Below are 18,768 nucleotides of genomic sequence, written 5' to 3'. Positions count from 1 at the left end.
GGTCAAGTGCCTCTGAGTTCTATCCCTGGTGCCCAAATAAATAAATAAATAAATAAGGGCTGGGGATGTAGCTCAGTGGTTAAGTGCCCTTGGGTTTAATCCCTGATATCAAAAAAAAAAAAAAAAAAAAAAAAAGAGAAAGAAATACAAGGCCAGCCTGAGCAACATCCTGAGGACTTGTCTCAAAAACAAAAACAAAAAAACCGCAATTGGGCTCACTAGAACATGCCTGTAATCCCAGTGGCTTGGGAGGCTGAGGTAGGAGGACTATGAATTCAAAAGCCAGCCTCAGCAACTTAGTAGGCCCTAAGCAAGTTAGCGAAACCCTGTCTCAAAAAATAAAAAGAGTTGGGGATGAAGCTCAGGGGTTGAACACCTCTGTGTTTAATCCCTGGTATCAATAAAACAAAAAAACAGTACTTAATAAGTACTATGCTCAATACCATTTTTTTGGTTAAATTATCAGTATAAATCATTTTTGAGCATCTTGGAATATTATATACAATGGACTTAGACTAATAATTTTGCTCCATTGTATATATGAACTTCTATTGTTTGCAGCCATCTGTAAGATATCTTCTGATGGAAAATAACACTTGAATTTTCTTTAATAATTGGTCTCATTCAGAGATGTACTGTACAGGTATCATGGAACAACACAGGACATATTTAATGCATGATAAATAAGTATATATTATGATAATTTCACCTTAATTTTTTAAAGGTACCAGGGATTGAACTCAGGGACACTCAACCACTGAGTCACATCCCCAACTCTATTTTGTTGAGAGACAGGGTCTCACTGAGTTGCTTAGTACCTCAATTTTGCTGAAGTTGGCTTTGAAATCACAATCCTCCTGCCTCAGCCTCCTGAGCTTCTGAGATTACAGGTGTGTGCCACCCGGCAGAATTTCACCTTAATTTTTAAAAGTTATTTAAGAACATGAATTAGTGGACATCTATAAATGCTATAAAACAACAAAAATGTAAAAAGATTAAAATTTAGATGAAATGAACAAATTCTTAGAAAATAACTTCCTAAAACTAACCCAAGAAAAAAGAGAAAAACAATAGCTCTACAATCACTGATGAAATTGAATCAATGTCAAAAATATCACAAAAAGTCCTTAGCCCAGGCTTTACTGGTAAATTCTATCCAATACTGAAGAAAAAAATAAAGTAAAATAACCAGCGACTTCATTTTTATACACTCCATTTAAAAAAATTTAAAAAAAGATACATGCCCTGATTTACATTATTTAACACTAAATCAAACAGGAAAATAAAAATATATGTATCAATCTCACACGTGAATGTTTAAAAAATTTTACAAATATATATATATAAAAACATGAACAGATGAACTAATCTATATAACACATGTAAATTAATTAATAAACTATAAACTAGAAAACTTTGTGATCATCTCAATATACATAGGAAAAGTATTTAATAAATCTAAAATCATTCACAATTTAAAAAAATCCTTAGTGAATTAAGGATACAAAGGAACTTTCATAATCAGATAAGGAATAATTATAAGAAAAACTAACAATAAATATTAACTAGTAAATCAGTCAGGCTGAGGTATAGCTTAATGGCAGAGCGCTTACCTAGCACATACAAAGTCCTGAGTTATATCCCCAGCAGGGAAAAAAAAAAAAAAAGTGAGAGCTCAATGACAAACCCACACTTGGTACAGAACAGAAGTGGCCCTAAAACTAGTTAAAAATAATAATAATAACAATAATAAAGAGAAGAATAATAAATTGTGATGGAACAAATGGGTAGTCATATAAAAAAGAAAAGAATGACATCTGACCTCTGACTTCACATGATACAGAAAAACCAAAGATTTTTGGATTAAAAACACCTAAATGTGAAAGGAAAGCTATGACAAGTTTTTAGAAGACAAAAATACAAGACTGAGGGGCTGAGGCTAGGACTCAGTGGTAGAGTGCTTGCCTTGCACTCGTGAGGCACTGGTTTGATCCTCAGCACCACATAAAAATAAATTTTAAAAAATAAAGGTATTGTGTCCATCTACAACTAAAAAATATGTATGTTAAAAAAAAAAAAAAACAGAAGACTATCTTCACACCCAAGGATAGGAAAAACTATCGTTTTTAAAAATATTTTGGAACTTTATTTTCCTGAGGACTTAACTCAGGGCCTCACATGTGCTAGGTAAGCACCCTACCACTGAGCTACAACTTCAACACCATTTTTTTTTCGAAGTTGTAGATGAACGTAATACTTTTATTTATTTTTATGTGGTGCTGAGGATCAAACCCAGTGTCTCATGCGTGCTAGGCAAGCATTCTACCACTGAGCCACAGCCCCAGTCCCAGAAAAGCTTTCTTGAACACACAGACATCACTACCAAAAAGGAAAAGATTGGTAAGACTAACTATATTAAAATTTTGAAACATTGTTAAGACTGAAAGAAATCAAACTCAGAGAAGATACCTGCAACACTGAAAACTGGTCAAAGAGAATAAAGAATTCCTACAAAGAAAAAAAAAAAAGAAACAAAACCTCCTTCCAAAAAGACAACCTAATAGAAAAATGAGCAACAACATTTGGAACAGCTATCTCAAAAGACAAAATTTATATAAACAAAAATAAGGACAGGAGATACACCTCTGGTAGAATGCTTGCCCATCATGCAAGAGGCCTGGGGTTCAGTCAATAGAACCATGGAAATAAATAAATAAAACTAATGAAAAGTTGTCCAATCTCAGCAATATTGAAATAGAAATTAAAATCTCAATGAGATACCGTTAAACAACCATCCGATAGGCAAATCACACACTATAAAGGGCTGGCAAAGATATTGACCAATGAGAATAATTATAAATGCTGATGATACATATCACTTTGATATTATAATGTTGCAGACATACTTTCCCTCAATGTGTAACAAACTGGTATAAGTGTGCACCTGCGTATATGTGCAGTATATTTCAAACAACACAAATGTCCATCATCGTTTGATAAATTATGGCATGGTCCATATAAAGTTTTAACACCTTCCAAGAATGAGAGAGAATTTAAAAAAAAAAAAAAAACCACAAACACAAAACTGTATCTAAACACAACTTGAATAAATCCCACAAATTTAATGTCCAGTAAAAAAGATGAAAAATACATATTGTATGATTTCATTTACATGAAGTTCAAAGTAGACAAACAATATGCTTTCAAGTATTTTGAAAGATCAGCAAGAAAGTGATTATCACAAAAAAGGGTAATGGTTACCTCAAGATGAAGCTGAGGGTTTGGTAAAGCGCATAAGAAGGGCTTCTAGAATGTTGGCAATGCTCTGTTTTTGATTAAGTGGTATTATTTTTCACAGAGTTCTCTCAGTTCCTATTATATCAAAATCATTAAGAGGTAAAGAAATTCAGCCAGGCATGGTACTGTACACCTGCAATCCCAGCAATTTCAGAGGCTGAACCAGGAGAATCTCAAGTTTGAGGCCAGCCTCATCAACTTAGTGAGACCCTGTCTCAAAATAAAAAATAAAAAGGTAGGCCAGGTATGGTGGAGAACACACTTGTAATCCCAGTGTCTCGGGAAGCTGAGATAGGAGGATTCAAGTTCAAAGTTGGCCTCAGCAATTTAGCAAGACTCTAAGCAACTTAGTGAGACCCTGTCTCAAGATAAAAAATAAAAAGGGCTGGGGGTATGGCAAAGTGGTTAAGCGCCCCTGGGTTCAATACTCTGGTAACAAAAAATTAAAAATAAAAAAGGGCCTGGCATGTAGCTCAGTGATTAATGTCCCCAGGTTCAATCTCCGATACCAAAAAACAGAAGAGGTAGAGAAATCCAGCAAAAACATATGGATTCTGCAGCTCACATGATACACTAGAGGCATGATTTGAGAGTTTCTAGTGCACAATGACAACAGGTGACTGAAGCTCTGTATGAGAATAAAATATGGCTTGAGAAGATAAATGAGCCAAGGATGAAAGCTGTATAAACAAACCACTAAAGAGGCCAAAAGTCAATGCAGGAACAAAGAAAATCCAATAAAAACTATAGAAGAAATATGGAGAAGGGGTACTCAAAGAGCTACGATGAAGATGAAGTTAAAGGGTACTGTTTGTCAAGAGCATCAACCATCCATCACAAAAAAGGAAGTTACATAAAGGCAGTAAAGAGGCAACTGTTAACTTAAAAGCAAAATTATCAATTATGGCCGGATATGGTGGTACACACCTTTAATCCTAGCAACTTGGGAGGCTGAGGCAGGAGGATCACAAGTTCAAGGCCAGCCTCAGCAATTAAGCAAGGCTCAAACAACATAGCATGACCCTGACTAAAAATAAAAAGGGGTGGGTATATGGATCAGTGGTAAAGTGCTTCTGGATTCAATTCCCTGTACCAAATTGATTAATTAACTAATTAATTATGAATCAAAAGGGGAACAATATCTTACCTCAAGAAGAAAGTCTATTTTTTCTCTGTTAGGTCTAAGAAATAGCTGGTTAAATTGAACACTAATTGTTCTGCCTTCCAATATATCACGGACTGTGTTGCAGGCACAGACTTTAAAACAGATTTCATCTAGAGCTTCATTTCTGTAAAAAAGTAGATCCACTGTTATTTTTATAATTTTTTAAAAGGCGTATATTACAACAATAAATTCACAAGAATGAGACATTTATTCCTTTTTTTCATTTTTATCTTTCCCTTTCCAGCCCTGGGAATCTAATTCAGTGTCTTACACATGATAAGCAAGTAGTCTTCTGCCACTGAGCTACACCCCCAGTCCAGGTAATCTTACTTGAAAAGATTTTAGGATATTCAAACACACTAGTAAATATCATATACCAAGTCAGGAGCGGGGAAGGGAACAGGTTTTGAATTTATCAAGGGATAATTTAGTTACAGATTAGGCAACAGAATGAATTCTGCTTTGTGTAACTTTCTCCTTGAAATCACTTTTAAAATAAACTAGAAAAAACAACTTTATAATGTATCCTTTGATTATGTTAGTTTCCCTTATATTAACAAAAGTGAAAGTAATGTCAAAGATTTGTAGGTAAGTTGGAGATGAACCAGAAAGGACCCGCACTTTTGTTCAAAACCTGAAAGTAATTTTTCAATTTACTTACCCTTGTTGAGCTTTCTGAAAGAGTTCTCTTAGCACTGATTGGCGGAACTGGACAGGTAAACTGAAGGTTAAGTTATCTTCAATGAATATCTGTATTACCTCCTAGAACATATATATGAAATTATATTCATTTCAAAAATCATGGCAATTTTTTTTACTTTAAAAAAGTCTTTCTATATTTGGAAAATACAAATTGAAGAAAATCATAAAAATACCTTACTGGGAAAACATTCTCTTTCTAAAATTCTAAAATTAGATTAAGAATAAAAATCATCTGCCACTGAAACTCCCCATCATGTACAACCACAAGAAGGGAATCCTAATTAGACTAAATTATACTACATATATGTATGTCAAAATGCACTGTACTGTCATGTATATCTAAAAAGATCAAATAAAAAATTGTATCCAAAAAAAATCATCCTCCTTTTAAAACTGAAAATAATGAATAAAAAAATGAAAGCTGGGGGAAAAAAACCAGTAAGAAGCAATGCAACCTCTTTTAAAAAAAAATGTTTTTTAAACAAACTTTTAAGTTTCCTTCATAAAACAAATTTCAAAAAAATAATATTTTTAAATAAATCAGCTAAAAAAAACATACTAAGAAACAACTATAGTAAATTTGGTTTAAAATGTGTTACTTAAGTGAATTACAAAAACATCCACATTATTACTTACAGATTTTTTTTTTCTCAGTCTTGTCAAGCAATGGAAAACAAGAAAAGAAAGAATGGGTGACGGGGGTGGGAAGATGGGAAGAGGATTTCTGAAAACAAAGGTAATCAGCCACTACCACAAAAGTGCTGATGAAAGTGGTTTCAAAACTGTAGAACCACTGGGCATGGTGGCACATGCTTATAATCCCAGCACTCACCTATAGTTCTAACACTGGCAAGGCTGAGAAAGGAGGAGAGCAAATTTGAGGTCAGCCTGGGCAACTCAGCAAGAGCCCTTCTAAAAATAAAATAAAGGCTAGGAACGTAGCTTATTGGTAGAACATTTGCTTATCATGCTATAGGCCCTGGATTTAATCTCCTGTACCAACAAAAATAAACTACACAGACAACTACTGTTTTCCTCTACAGCAAAATATGAACAATGTCCTAAGGCTCCTCAAGATCAAGTCTACCACTTTCCAAGTGTGAGAAGACAGTTACAGCTGTTTAAGGCTTCACCAGCACAAAACAAAATGAAACAGTTCATATAAAGGGAATCTATTCAAATAAAGGCTAAACATGATTTCTTTCTTTTTTTTCCCTTTGTGGTATGAAGCCAGGACACTCTACAACTGAGCTATATCCCAGCTCTTCCTTTTATTTTTTGAGACAGGGTCTTGCTAACTTGCTCAGGCTGGCCTCAAATTTGCTATCCTCCTGAGCAGCTGGGACTACAGACATGTACCACCATACGTGGTTTCCAGAAGCTTCTTAAGCATCTATATGTGCCAAAAACAGCAATACACACCTAAAATTCCAGTTACATAAGAGACTGAGGCAGGAGGATCACAGATTCAAAACCAGCCTAAACAACTAAGACTTGTCTCCATAAACAAAACAAAACAAAAAAGACTTGTGGGGTGGGGAAGGCTGGGGTTGTAGTTCAGTGGTACATCGCTTGCCTACCATGTGTGAGGCCCTGGGTTCAATGATCCCCAGAGAGAAAAAAAAAATTCTGTGTATTACCTTATGGACCCTCACCTATAAGCCTGTTTTAGGGAGTGGTTAACTGAAAGATCTCTAGACTTAAGTAAATTCTCCCATATCTATAATTCATGTTCAGGAAAATTTAATTTTCTGCCAGACACAGTGGCACAGATCTATAATCCCTCAGGTTCAGGAGACTGAAGTAGGAGGATGGAGAATTCAAAGCCAGTCTCAGCAACTTAATGAGGCCCTAAGCAATTCACCAAAACCCAGTCTCAAAATAAAAAATAAAAAGGGCTGGGGAGGTGGCACAGTAGTTAATCATCCCTGAGTTCAATTCCAGCACCAAAAACAAAAAATAAAAATTTAATTTTCTAACATAAGGGAAAGCAATATTAGAAAAATAATCAGGGACAAGGGAAGAAAGCATCGTCTCCTCCCTCATCTATGGAAACACAAAACTGAAAGTAAATTACACCTTTGTTGTTTTATGATTTCAGTTGTAAGTTAAATAACATGAAGGCACTGTGTACTCTCAAGAATCGAAGTTTTCCAATAAATACTTAAAAGTACACACTCTAATTACCAGTGATTTCATTACAAAGCTAAAGACAAGCACTGAGGTGCAAGACATCTCAACATCCTGAGATGATAACCAAGCTCAGTAGCAAAGAGGGTTTTGCAAATGAGCACCACAACCTAACAAAACCACTTAGTTCACATTCTCCTCCTGCTGTAATATTTACAAAGATGAACAAAGCCATGATACAAGAATATACTTTCAAAATGAATTAAAAACTTCAGGATCCATAAAACTAAAAGCTATCTACCTATAACTTAAAGTTATGTTCATAGAGTTTCTTACACAATCAATTTATGATGGGCAAATTCTCCTGGGTCAAAAAAGGATAGTATCAATAATAAAGAATATCTGTGTAGTTAACACTTCTCACTTGATTCTTACAATTCTTGAAATGTGACAACCATTACCACTACTTTTTTAGGCCAGTTGGTGAGTTTAAGTCATATGCCCAAATCATACAACTGGTAAATGGCAGAACCAGGACTAGAACTCAGTGTTGTCTGGCTTCCAAAACTTTTCAGTTACACCAGTGCATTCCCATCATATATCTTACCTGATAGTTGCCAGATCTCAAACAAATGTGGACTTGACTATATGGAGTCAACTGTTGAGAGGTACTATCAGAAGAAGGTACAAGAACATCACATGCTTGACAATAACCAGCTAACCGCTTCTCATCTATGGTACAATGAAGAGATAATGAACCTATCTGTAAAGTAAGAGTTATATATCATTATCCATTAATGTAATATAAACAATAATCTAGTACCCCATAATGTATTTAACAGTACAAGAAAATGATAACAGAAAATTCAAATCTGGAGGAATCATTAAAAAATGAAAAGGTTTGGGGCTGGAGATATAGCTCAGTTGGTAGAGTGCTTGCCTCGCATGCACAAGGACCTGGGTTCAATCCCCAGCACCACATTAAATGAAAAGGTTATATATTTAAAGAAAGGGTCAGCAAACTATTGTTTATAGAACAAATACAGCCTATTATCTATTGTTTCAAAAACAATTTTTAAAACTGTAAATTATAACAAAAAGAATATCAGAAAAAAATGAATAGTGGGGGCTGGGGTGGTGGCTCAGATGTAGAGTGCTTGCCTAGCATGTGTGAGGCACTAGGTTTGATTCCCAACACAATAACATATAAATAAATAAAAATAAAGTTCTATCAGCAACTAAAAAAATAAAATTTTAAAAAAAAACTGAATATGGAACACAAAGTCTAATGTATTTACTACCTGGCCCTTTACCTCCCGACAAAAAAAATATTTTTGCCAATCCCTGGTTTAAAGTTTTTGGGTCAAATTACAAAAGATAAACATTATTATCTATCTCTCTATCCAGATACGACAAGTAAGACATTAATAAAGAGTGAACAATGTTAAAAAAAAAAACTTAAACATTTTGAAATACATATATCAGTCAGAAATTTAAAGGAGATAATATAGAAAACTCTTCAATTAGGAAGAACAAAAATGCTCCTACCAAAAAGATTTTTTTAAAACGACACAATTGAGAAAGAGTTTTACTTTATTATACTAAAAAACACAATGAAATCAGAAATCTGAAGAGTTCCTTGGGCAAGGTTAAATTGGAATTCCTAATAGATCTAGTCTGAGAGCATTAACCTAGCAGGCATGAGGCCCTGAGTTCAATTTCCAGTAGCACACACACAAAAAGAAAAAAGAATAAACTAAATTCAATTTCTAAGTCACTTAATTTCTTTAAGGAAAGAAGAAATTGAAGCAGGGATGTTTCCAGCATATGGCAATCAAAAACCTAGGTATAAACCTTAAAATGTAAACACCTGAATCAATACTGCAAAATGCCTCATACATGCTAGGCAAGAGCTCTACTACTGAGGATTGAACGCTAAGCTATATCCTATTCCTTTTGATTTTGAGTCTCCTTGAGGTGCTGAGAACCTTGCTAACATGCAAAGTCTGGTCCTGAATTTTTGATCTTCCTGCCCCAGCCTCCCAGTCTCTAGGACTACATGCATATGTCACCATGCCCAGCAAGAATCAGAATTTTTAAAAGTTTGTCCTTAGTAGGAATTAAGGTAAATTTTTTAAAGATACTGTATTTCACCCATCATATTAACAAAATTAAAAAAAATATTTTTTTAAATACTACTGATTAAATATACCAGTTCAAGTAAATACAGAGTAAAACACTACTGATCAGAAAAATAAAGCTAGAAAGCAATTTGGTTTTATAAATTTATTGCCTTTAAAAAGTAATAACTGTGCTCGGGTTGTGGCCTCATATATGTGAGGTACTAGGTTCAATTCTCAGCACCACATATAAATAAATGAATAAAATAAAGGTCCATCAACAACTAAAAAAATTAAATAATAATAAATGACATGAGTCTATAGTAGTTAAAAGGTTCTAAAGTCTGAACAGAAGTTCATTCTTAAGACATAAATATAGCTTTACAATAAAGCTATATATAAAATATAATAAATAAAGAGTAAATAACCTAGTAATATAGTATAATAAAGAGTAGTATAATAATACTACTAGTATAATTAAGAGTAAATAACCTAGCCAGGTATGGTGGTGCACACCTATAATCCCAGCAATTTGAGAGGCTGAGTCAGGAGGATCATAAGTTCAAGACTAGCCTGGCCAACTTAGTAAAACCCTGTCTCAAAAACAAACAAACAAACAAACAAAAATTTAAAAAGGGCTGGGGATGTAGCTCAGTAGTAGAGCACTGCTGGGTTTAACCCCAAATATCAAAAAAAAAAAAAAAAAAAAAAATAGAGATTAAATAACCTAAGTGCCCAAATATAAAGGAAATAGTCAATCAAAGAGTATCCACAAAACTGGGTAAGGTGGCACACACCTATAATCCCAGTGGCCAGCCTCAGCAACTGCAATTCAGTGAGACCCTATCTAAATAAAATACAAAAAAAAGCTGAGGCTGTGGCTCAGTGGTTAAGTGCCCCTGAGTTCAATCCCTTGTACCAAAAGAAAAAAAAACAAAAGGATACCCACATAATAGAATGATAAATTTAAATGCCTACTCAAAGACTCAAGCAAGATACAAAATAGTATGTATGAGCTGAACCGTTTAAGAATATACAGAAAGAAAATATGATCAAAAGGTAAAAGAAGTTAATTCCAAGTAGTAGTAATACAGATTTTTTTAAATTTTTTTTATACTTTTTAGTAGTAGTTGGACACAGTACTTTTATTTTATTTATATATTTTATGTGGTGCTTTGGATCGAACCCAGTGCCTCACGTGCGAGGCTCCAACCACTGAGACACCACCCTAACTCCACCAATATAGATTTTTTTTAAAACCAGTTTTTAGTACTTTTTGAACTCTCCAAATCTAGTGCAATGAACACATTTGTGTTTTGTTAGTGGTATTGCTGGGGGCTGAACCCAGGGACCTTCCCCATACTACGTATGCCTTATACCACTGAGCTACAATCCCTTTCCCCAAAAATACAGTGTTTTTTTAATCTTCAGAAAAATTAAAGCCAAAAAACTGTATAGATTATGATTGTATTTACCTCTGCAATTAGTTCTTTGGTTCTAAAAAATTTTTCTCTGGCATTTTCGTAAACTGCTGAATTTGTGGAGCCTTGCTGGAAGTATGCTGCCCCCAAATCATAACATACCTAAAATGGAATGAATACCAAAGTTGTTTAATAATTTTCCATGGACTTTAGAGTTGATAGAATTCAAAATGATCTTTATGTCAGGAAAACAGAGGGAAAAAATGAGGTTAAAAAAAATTTTTGATGAACAATAAAATAGAAACCAACTCCAACTCACTTAAGCAGAAAACCATTTAATGATAAGATTTCAGATAGCCTGTAAAACTATTGTGAAGGCCAAAGAATCAGATGAAGAAAACAAAAGAGGCAAGGAAGGCAGGTAGTAAGGACAAGATCCAAAACTGGTGCAGGTACCACTGTAGCCCATCTCAACACTAGATACCACAACTTATGTCACCTGCAGCCACCAGTACTTAACACCAAAGCAACAGCTGCATTCCCCAAATACTGCCCCTGGAAACTAAATTTAATTGTTGATGTTGCTACTAACCACCACCATAACAGATTCTCTATCAGTCCCACTTTGACCTATAGGATGCTAATTCAGTTTAAATACCTGTATTCACCTGTGATATGTCTACCCTCAAGCTGGAAGAGGCTTAACACAGCCACTATTTAGTTTTGAGTTTCTACTCTAAGAGAAGGGTGTGCTTTCCACCAAGCCCCAAAGGTAAGGAATTCTTCTGACATAGAAGAGGGGAACAGATGTTGGGGATCCCCCCCAAATGGGGAGGAAAGCAAAAATCTATCATAATAGACTAAATAAACTGAGGAATTTGAATTGATGGCCAAAAATGACACTACTTTTTCAACTGTCTTTTTCTAAAGGCAGAATTTCTACATTTTTCCAAGAACTTTTTTTAGATTGATGCCCAGATTCACTGAATACACAAATCAAAAGACAACTCAGATTTACTCAGGTTGGCCATTTAAAGAATACTACTAGGGTCCTGGGCTGGGGTTGTGGCTCAGTGGTAGAGTGCTTGCCTCGCATGCATGAGGCCCTGGGTTCGATCCTCAGCACCACATAAAAACAAATAAATAAAAAAGAAAGATACTGTGTCCATCTAGAATTTAAAAAAAAAAAATTTTTTTAAATATAGGAAAAAAAAAAAAAGAAAGTATACTAAGATCCTGCCAGGAGCAGTGGCACCCAACTGTAATCCCAGTGAGTCCGGAGCTGAAGCAGGAGGATTACAAATTTTAAAGCCAGCAACTTGGCACGATGTTTTCTCAAAATAAAAAATAAAAAGGGCCAGGATGTAGCACAGTGACAAAGGGCCCTGGATTCAAATTCCAATACCAAAACAAGAATACTAGGTTCCAGAAAGTGACATGAAAAACACAGAACCAAACACTGGCAGAGCCAGGCTTAAACTCAGATCTAGGAAGAAGAATCCTATGCAGCACGTTTATTCTACACATGGCTAAGAAAGCAGTTGTTTTGGTGCTAGAGAATGAAGCCAGTGCTTTGCATGTACTCTACCACTGAGCTTACCCATTCCCAAATAAGTCTACTTGAGCTGACTTAAAAATTCATCAATCAGGGCTGGGGATGTGGCTCAAGCGGTAGCGCGCTCGCCTGGCATGCGTGCGGCCCGGGTTCGATCCTCAGCACCACATACAAACAAAGATGTTGTGTCCGCCAAATACTAAAAAATAAATATTAAAATTCTCTCTCTCCCCCCCTCTCTCTCCTTCTTTAAAAAAAAAAAAAATTCATCAATTAGGGACTGGGGTTGTGGCTCAGTGGTAACGCGCTTGCCTAGCACGCGTGAGGCACTGGGTTCGATTCTCAGCAACACATACAAATAAATAAAGGTCCATCAACAACTAAAAAATATCTTTAAAAAAAAATTAATCAATTATTCTCTCCAAATAGGAAAAAGTACAATCTCACTGATCCAATCTTTAAGAATTCCATCTATCTTAATTTTTCTCTCAAAGTGTCTTTACTTTTCCTCTAATCACACCAGTCTTCTCAATTTCCCATTCACATGGTATCCCAGAAATGAGTGAACTTCATTCTACACACTTTATTTCCATTTACACCAAAACAAACTTAGCCAACAGATGCTTATTCCTCTTTCAAATACCTAAGCTATAATAGTATCTGGTACTCATTATTGAACCTCACTTTATTGTTATGTTTTATATAGTTTATCCTGTTCAGTGAATCAAGATTGATTCTCATCAGCCTCTGCTTTGCACTATTTAGCCCACACTAAATTTCTGGCTGATTTTCATTATAGAGAGAGCTCATCACATCTGGAGTGAAGGATACTAAAGGAACGATTAAAAAACATACACACACACACACACGTATATATTATAGTTATATGTAATTCTCCTTCCCAGGCAAATACAAAAAATTAAGGTTTTTTTTTCAAGTTTTATTACAGTAACTGACAAGCCATTAAAATGAGTTAACATTCTACAGTTAAAAGGTGGTCAATGGACTGAAAAACAAAACAAAAATGAGATAATGAAACCAACTTTTTGCATTGGACAGTAACACATTCCCCCCACACACACACCCCAGTAATACTGGGGATTAAACTCAGGACCTCATACATATTAAAGTCGAAGCTGCTTGTTGCTGGCCTCAAACTTGCGATCCTGCCTAAGCCCACTGAGTAGCTAGGATTACAGATGTGCTCCACTAAGTTCAGCAACACTTGGTTTTATGGTAAATGATGTAAATACTTTTGAGTCTTAGGTGAATTTTAGTAATGTAAATGTAATTTAATAATGATGTACTTTAAACATTGCCATGTTCCAAAATAAGTATTACCACTAATTTGCCAAACCAAACTTAGCCAACAGATTCCTCAGAAAACAGGAATTATAACTCAGCTATGTATAAAAGAATATCTGATAAAGCTAACTTGGCACATCTAAGTGTTTTATAGTCTTGTTTTTCAGGTTATGTCAACCACCATGTTATGAAGATTAGATCAGAAGTGCTGTCAACAGCTTTGTGTTTTTGTTTTGTTTTGTTTTTGTTTTTTTATGGGATTGAATCCAGAGGCACTTATACCATTGGGCTACATCCCTGGCCTTTTTTACTTTTTATTTTGAGACAGGGTCTCACTAAATTGCTTAGGTTGCTGAGTTGCTGAGGCTGGCTTTGAACCTTCGATCTTCCAACCTCAGCTTCCTGAGTCGCTGGGATCATAAGCGTGAGCCACCACACCAGCAACAGCTTTTTAAAAAGACTCTGAAATACTATGAGATACATAGCACTAGAAATACTCTCACATGCAAGTTTCATCAATGATTTTAAAAGGTTACCAAGTATCAATACCTTACTACTGCAATTTTTTTTCCCCCTATGAACTCTTTATCTCACCAGGTTTTGAAAAACTTATTACCTTCAACTGTGGAGTCAGCAAATCTGAAAAACCCCTTTCAAACACTATGTTAACTATTTCTGCCCTTTTCCAGAATTAGTGATGAAAAAAGTCATCCAATTTACACAAAGAATATAGGTTAAATGTACTAATCTAATGGACCTCTTTAGGTAATACTCAATGAACACTTTAAAATTTCTACTGTACTCAAGGTTCTGTGTTAGTAAAATGCAGAAGCCAGGCAAGGTAGTAAACGCTATAATCCAAGTGACTCAAGAGGCTAAGGCAGGAGTATCACAAGTTCAAGGACAGCCTCAACAATTTAGCAAAACTCTGTCTTAAAATTAAAAAAAATAAATAAAATAAAAAGGACTGGGGATGTAGTTCTGTGGTAAAGCACCTCTAGGTTCAATCCCTAGTACCAAAAACAATTTTTTTAAAAATAAAAAGGGCTTGGGATATAGCTCAGAGGTAGAGCACCCCTGTATTCCATCAACAACAAAAAGTAGATATTTTCTTTAGGAGTCTAGTTTTCAGTATAGCACAATAGTAGTTGAGGGTTTTGTTTGGTTTTGATCCAATTAAGACTTCTAATGACATGAATAAACCGCAAATCAATTGTATACTCATTGCATTCTCTATATTTAAACTGTCTTCTAAATTCAACTGGAAAACTATTTCAGATACAATAGATCACATGATATTTTCCTGTTTAGAAAAATCTCAAGTGAAGTCTTATAAAATTTGCAAAATACAAATGCAAATTTAATAACATCTTAACTCAAAACCAAAGAGAAAAGGCAGAAATAAATTCAATTAAAAGTATCAGAATGATCTCTATGAAACAAAACATTTTGCCATGCAGTAATAAATACAGAAATAAATACCTGGCATTGCATTTCCTCAGTTTTGATTTTCAATCCCGCAGTAGAACTCTCAGTCTCTCCATTTACCATGCCTGGTTCCACAGCCAATAAATCTAGAGTTCTCATTGTATGGACATAAAGATCCTTGTTTAATTTTAGGGCTGCCTCCAGTACTAAAATAGAATCAGCAGCTTGTTCTTTTAGCTACAAAAATACAATAAATGAATTAAAATGCAAAAATAGCTATTAACCAAAAAATATTTACATGATACTTAGTAGCTTAGTGTACTGAACTAGTTACAAAAATAAAAAACTTCCTACACAGCAAGAGTACAATTAAATTTGTTGAAATGAAGTTATCTTAAAGGAAAAAAGAATTTAAAAACCACCAAGAAAAAACTTAAGTTCCTATTCGAAATCAGAAACATTGATTTTTTTTCATAAAAAGTTAATAAAAATTATTTTAAAATTTGCACTGCCGAGTATGGTGGTATATGTCTATAACCCCAGAGACTCAGAGGAGGCTGAGGCAGGATTCCAAGTTTGAGGTCAGCCTCAGCAATTTAGAGAGGCTCTAAGCAACTTAGTAAGACCCTGTCTCAAAACTTTAAAAAATAATTTTTAATGGCTGGGAATGTAGGTCAGTAGTAAAGCACCCCAGGTTCAATCCACAATACAAAGAAATAAAATTAAATTAAATATAAAAATTTGCAGCCAGTGCAGTGGAGCATGCCTATAATCCCAGAGAGCTCAAGAGGCTGAGGCAAAATTCAAAGCCAGACTCAGCAACTCAGTGAAACCCTAAACAACTCAGCAAGACACTGTCTCTAAATAAAATATAAAAAATGGTTGGGAATGTGGCTAAGTGGGAAAGCACCCCTGGGTTCAATCCCTAGTACAAAAAATAAATAAAAAAAAAAAATACAAATTTGAATTGCTTCACTTTGATTTATTCAAGAAATATCCGTATGCCTCTATGTGCCAGTCACTTTACTAGACACTGGATAACAATAAAATGACTCAGGGTTTTTGTTTCCAATATTCAAAATACTACAGCACATTTCTTTTATATAGATACAGATTATTTAATGTCCCTCTCCCCACCATCCCCTGTACCTTACATGACATTTCTGGGATATTGTAGGTATTAAAAAGTAGAGATAATATTTAAATTACAGGAAATCCTCCTGTAGGTCATCTTAAAAATAAATAGTCTGAACTGGGGGTATATAGCTCAGTGGTAAAGTGCCTGCCTACCATGAGTGAAGCCCTGGGTTCAATTCTCAGCATCTCAAAAAAAAAAATAATAATAATAATAATAATAAAAATAATTGTTTTCTGATTATTGAATAATTTTAAAATACAAGTTATATATATTTCTTATGGAATTTGTAGAAAACACAATATAAATACATCACCTAAAACACTGATTTCTAGTATCATGAAATATTCAACAATAGAACTGGTGATAAAAGTACTCTACCACTAGAGTTGAAAACTTGTTTAATTTACAGTGCAATATTACCTATATTCTGGCAGTAAAAATTTCTGTCAATGCACCTAGACCTTGACAACTCTCACATACCTTAGAAGATGCATCTATACATGCTAAAAATGTGTTCCACGACTGTTACAATGTAACTAATGCCAATACTTACCACTTTCAAAATGTTTTCTGTTAACTCTTTCTCCTGTTGCATCTGATTCATACTAAAAGAGAAATGATTGAAAATCATTCAAATGTTATTCTCAAGACTAAAAAATTCTGAATTGAAAAGCATCATTCTTTAAGGTGAGCTTAAGTATTTTAATGCTACTACTTTTCATGCTTAAAAAAACACACACAAAAAAATACTTTCTCTTATGGAAGCTCATTAATTTACCAGTATTTTCTCATTTGTCTTGAATAATAAAACTTTCAAGGGGCTGGGGTCGTGGTTCAGCAGTAGAGCGCTCACCTAGCACGTTCGAGGCCCTGGTTTCGATCTTCAGCATCACATAAAAATAAATAAATAAAATAAAAGTAATGTGTCAACTACAACTAAAAAATATTTATTTAAAACAACAGGGCTGGGGTTATGGCTCAGCGACAGAGCACTCATTTCATAGGTGCAAGGCCCTAGGTGCAAGGCCCTGGGTTCGATCCTCAGCACCACATAAAAAATAAATAAATAAAAAGATATTAAAAAAAAAAAATTTTTTTTTTTAATTTTCAAGACAAAACTTACTAACAAAAGTTCATTTCTATAAAGTTAGAAACTGTGCTTTAGATCAGTAAATGAGGATAAACTGCTACCTGAAACTTAAGAATTAAAACTTCATGTTCAAATTTTTGTAATAAGCTTTGAATTTGACAAAAAAATAAACACTACTTTCTGATGAATGGCGCAATTCTTAAAATGCTCTTCAGAGCTCTCTATCCTAGATTTCTAGAGCACTATTTGATTCTCCAACCTTCTAACTCCTCCAAATAAACCTTTATGCAGGCCCTCTGCTCTGCTTCCTCTATAACACAGGTTATTTAAAACTTGCTAAATTTTTTAAAATTCTGATTTAAAAAATGTCAAACAAAGGTCATATATGCCAACTTACACACTTAACTGAGGGGGTCCAGGTTTTGCTTGTTTGACAGGAAAACTACTTTGAACAATTGTCCTAATTGCCCTGAAGACAAGAAAAAATAAAATTTAATATACCAATAAATGTCACTTCAATTATTGTTTCAAATACTACTTAGAAGATTTGTAGCATAAATTCTCTGAAGCTTTGACATGTTACTTATGTATACACACACACACACATTTTAAGCAGCATGCTTTTAATATACACATTCACAAATTTGCTCTATACTCATAGCTCGAAAGATCCTCTGAGAATCCCCTAGGGCAGGAGAACCTTAAAAAGACACGCCTGAAAGCCAGAGTGCAATTAAACAGAGGTTTCCCAGCACATTTTGGGTTTATGAAATAATTTACCATCTATTGTAGAGAAGTATAGCCATGGCAGTGGTTGGGGGTAACGTGGCCAGATCCATGTCTATATGCTTTGTCCCAGGAGGAACTTTACTGATGCAGAGCAGTTCATTTAGTAACATATTCAATACTGGAACAGACAAACTTAAAAGAAGCAACATGTTTGCATGTTAGTGCTTAAGAAGCAACAAATACACAATTCTAAATCATCACTAAAAATAATTACATTGTTCCAAAAGGTCAAATCTTCAGGTCTGCCTATCACATTTCAAAAGAACTTTTTAAACTTTAAATTATTAGAAAAAAAAAAAAAAAAGAAAAGAAACATATACATAAAGTAGAATAAAATGAATCCGCATCATCCACTTTCAACAATTATCAACTAAAGACCATCATGTTTCATTTCTACTCTAATTTCCACTTCCCAAATTGTAAATATTTTAGACTATATCTCAGAAAAACGAACTTTTAACAAAATCACAGTACAAATTCCACATCTAAATATTTTAAATTTGCTTATTATCATCAACAATCCAACTATCTTGTCTGGAGGGCTGGGTTTGTATGCAGTGATAGAATACTTGCCTAGCACAAGAGAGGCCTTAGGTTTGATCCCTGGGGGGGGCTGTCTCTTATACAC

At 34.4% G+C, this 18,768-nt stretch overlaps 1 protein-coding gene and 1 non-coding gene across 5 annotated transcripts in view; one reads left to right on the top strand and one right to left on the bottom strand.

Moving 5' to 3' along the window:
* Positions 1–18,768, bottom strand: part of Ints8 (integrator complex subunit 8) — a 62,106-nt gene that overhangs the window by 33,842 nt on the left and 9,496 nt on the right. The window contains exons 3-10 of one of the 4 annotated variants that reach the window (XM_048782823.1): positions 18,132–18,275; positions 17,749–17,820; positions 16,815–16,866; positions 15,178–15,360; positions 10,890–10,997; positions 7,902–8,057; positions 5,124–5,224; positions 4,445–4,586 (exon numbers count right to left, since the gene is read on the bottom strand). In XM_048782823.1, coding sequence (XP_048638780.1) covers positions 4,445–4,586; positions 5,124–5,224; positions 7,902–8,057; positions 10,890–10,997; positions 15,178–15,360; positions 16,815–16,866; positions 17,749–17,820; positions 18,132–18,250 — 933 coding nt within the window. In that variant the 5' untranslated portion in view covers positions 18,251–18,275. Of the gene's footprint in view, positions 1–4,444; positions 4,587–5,123; positions 5,225–7,901; positions 8,058–10,889; positions 10,998–15,177; positions 15,361–16,814; positions 16,867–17,748; positions 17,821–18,131; positions 18,276–18,768 lie in introns of those variants that run through there. The other 3 variants (XM_015485971.2, XM_048782824.1, XM_015485974.2) reach the window with 3 other exon arrangements.
* Trnaa-cgc lies at positions 11,894–11,966 on the top strand. Its single transcript has one exon. It is a non-coding gene; the product is annotated as a tRNA-Ala (tRNA).

This window comes from Marmota marmota, unplaced genomic scaffold, assembly GCF_001458135.2.
Source record: "Marmota marmota marmota unplaced genomic scaffold, marMar, whole genome shotgun sequence".
NCBI classification, from domain to species: Eukaryota; Metazoa; Chordata; class Mammalia; order Rodentia; family Sciuridae; genus Marmota; species Marmota marmota.
This window is presented reverse-complemented; position numbering and strand designations above follow the sequence as displayed.